The sequence below is a fragment of the Chaetura pelagica genome, unplaced genomic scaffold (genome assembly GCF_000747805.2).
Source record: "Chaetura pelagica isolate M959 unplaced genomic scaffold, ChaPel_1.0 scaffold1946, whole genome shotgun sequence".
Lineage (NCBI taxonomy): Eukaryota > Metazoa > Chordata > Aves > Apodiformes > Apodidae > Chaetura > Chaetura pelagica.
In genome coordinates, this window is record NW_009953753.1 from 1 (window position 1) to 1,897 (window position 1,897).

The window sequence follows — 1,897 nt, forward strand, 5'->3', positions numbered from 1 at the left end:
GCGGAAGTGGGAAAAGGCCACGGGGCCCTTCCCAGGCTCCAGGGCCAGGAGGTACCAGGCCCGTTCATCCCGCAGCTCCTCCCGCTTCTCCCGCTCCTTCCAGCCCCACTCGCTCTGCTCATACCTGCAATGGGGGCAAAAAAAGGAGGGTTTTGGGCAAAAATAAACCCTCAGGTGGAGGTTGGGAGGTTGAGAAATCCCAGCTATCCAAAGGTTTGGGGGTGAAAGGTCACAAAGAGCTGGTTTTTGGGGGGAAAGATCCCAAATCGCGGAGTTTCGAGGGTAAAAATGTCCCGATGATTCTGGGGGTGAAAGTCTCAAATTCCAGGGATTTGGGGGTAAAAAAAATGATGAGGATTTTGGGGAGAAAGATCCCAAATCTCAACAATGTCAGGGTGTAAAAAAAACCCAAAGTCCAACAATTTGGGGGCTAAAAATCCCAAAGGTTTTTAGGGATTAAAACACCGAATCCCAACAATTTTGGGGGTAAAAAAAAATCTCAATGATTTTGGGGATAAAAACCCCAAATCCCAACAATTTTGGGGGTAAAAAAAATCTCAATGATTTTGGGGATAAAACCCCCAAATCCCAGGAATCTTGAGGGTAAAAAAATCCCAACAATTCTAGGGATAAAAACCCCAAATCCCAACAATTTGGGGGGTAAAAAAAAAATCCAACCAACTCAGAGGGGCAAAAAACCCCTCAACAAACAATTCTGGGGGGCAAAAACCCTGAGGGGTTGGGGGCTCCAGCCTGAGGGGGGGTTAATCCAACCAACTCAGAGGGGCAAAAAACCCCTCAACAAACAATTCTGGGGGGCAAAAACCCTGAGGGGTTGGGGGCTCCAGCCTGAGGGGTTTGGGGCTTGCAGGGCACTCACAGGGTCTGCATGTTGGCCTTGGTCAGCTGGAAGGCCCATTCCAGGGTGCTGGGCTCCAGCCCAGAGACACGTTTGCACTCGATGGCCACGTTCAACCTACAAAAGATTCCAGAAGGAGGGAAAGGCCAAAAAAAAAGGCACCAGGAAAGGCACCAGGAGGGGCCAAACTCACCCATTCCTGTCGTATTTCTTAAAAACTGGGAAAGCTTCGAGGGGATCTTGGAGCTGGAAGAAAAACCAAACAGCACCCGGGGAAAAACGAGGGGGGAGTGGGGAGAGGTGGTGCTCCCACCTGGTTTTGTTGGAGGTTTTAACCAATTCTGGGGGGTTTGAGACCTTTTTTGTGGTTTTTTTTTGTCAGCCAGGACACTCACTTTGTTGGCAGCTTCCACCTTGGCACAAACAGCATCCATGGCTGCTCGCTCCTCCAGGCGCTTTTGCTTCTTCTCCTTGGCTTTGCTTGACTTCCTCTGAGGCAAAAAAACAGCCAAAAAAGGGTGAATTTCCCTTAAATTGGTGTTATCTTCACAAACACCAAGTTCTGGTCAGCAAGAGGAGAGAAATTCTACCCAGAAATTAAGAATTAAGAGAAGTGAATTAAAAACGAGGTGACGCAGCAGGTGAGAAACACGGGGGAAAGTCCTTGGAAATTGTGATTTTGGGTCAAAAAATGAGGGGTTTGGGGGTGTTGGGTTGCAGGAAAATTTTCCTGCCTCTTCCTCAGAGTTATTAGGGCAGTGGGGATCAATTTAGGGAGGTTTTGTCCCAAAAAGCTTTGAATTGTAGGACTTTGCTGGAAGAAAAGAGCTAAAAAGGAGGTTGCTGGAGGAAAAGAGCAAAAAAGGGGGTGATTTGACCCCAAAATAAGAGAGAAGAACCTCATAATCCTGCTGGGATCCTTCTAAAGCCCCAGGAAACCCTGAGCTCCACCTCCACCAAAAAAAACAGGTTCAAAAGACCCCCAAGTGTTTTGCAAGGAAAAAAAAAAAGGTGATGTGGGTATTTTGGGGAGAAAGG

At 47.9% G+C, this 1,897-nt stretch overlaps 1 protein-coding gene across 1 annotated transcript; it reads right to left on the bottom strand.

Moving 5' to 3' along the window:
* Positions 1–6: 6 nt before the first annotated feature.
* NAA40 (N(alpha)-acetyltransferase 40, NatD catalytic subunit) lies at positions 7–1,344 on the bottom strand (the record flags this gene model as incomplete). The annotated part of the gene is made up of 4 exons (XM_010000716.1): positions 1,255–1,344; positions 1,053–1,105; positions 881–976; positions 7–124 (listed from the first exon to the last, which is right to left on the bottom strand). Coding segments are annotated over exons 1-4 (306 nt in total), but the record flags the coding sequence as incomplete, so codon positions are not given.
* Positions 1,345–1,897: the final 553 nt, after the last annotated feature.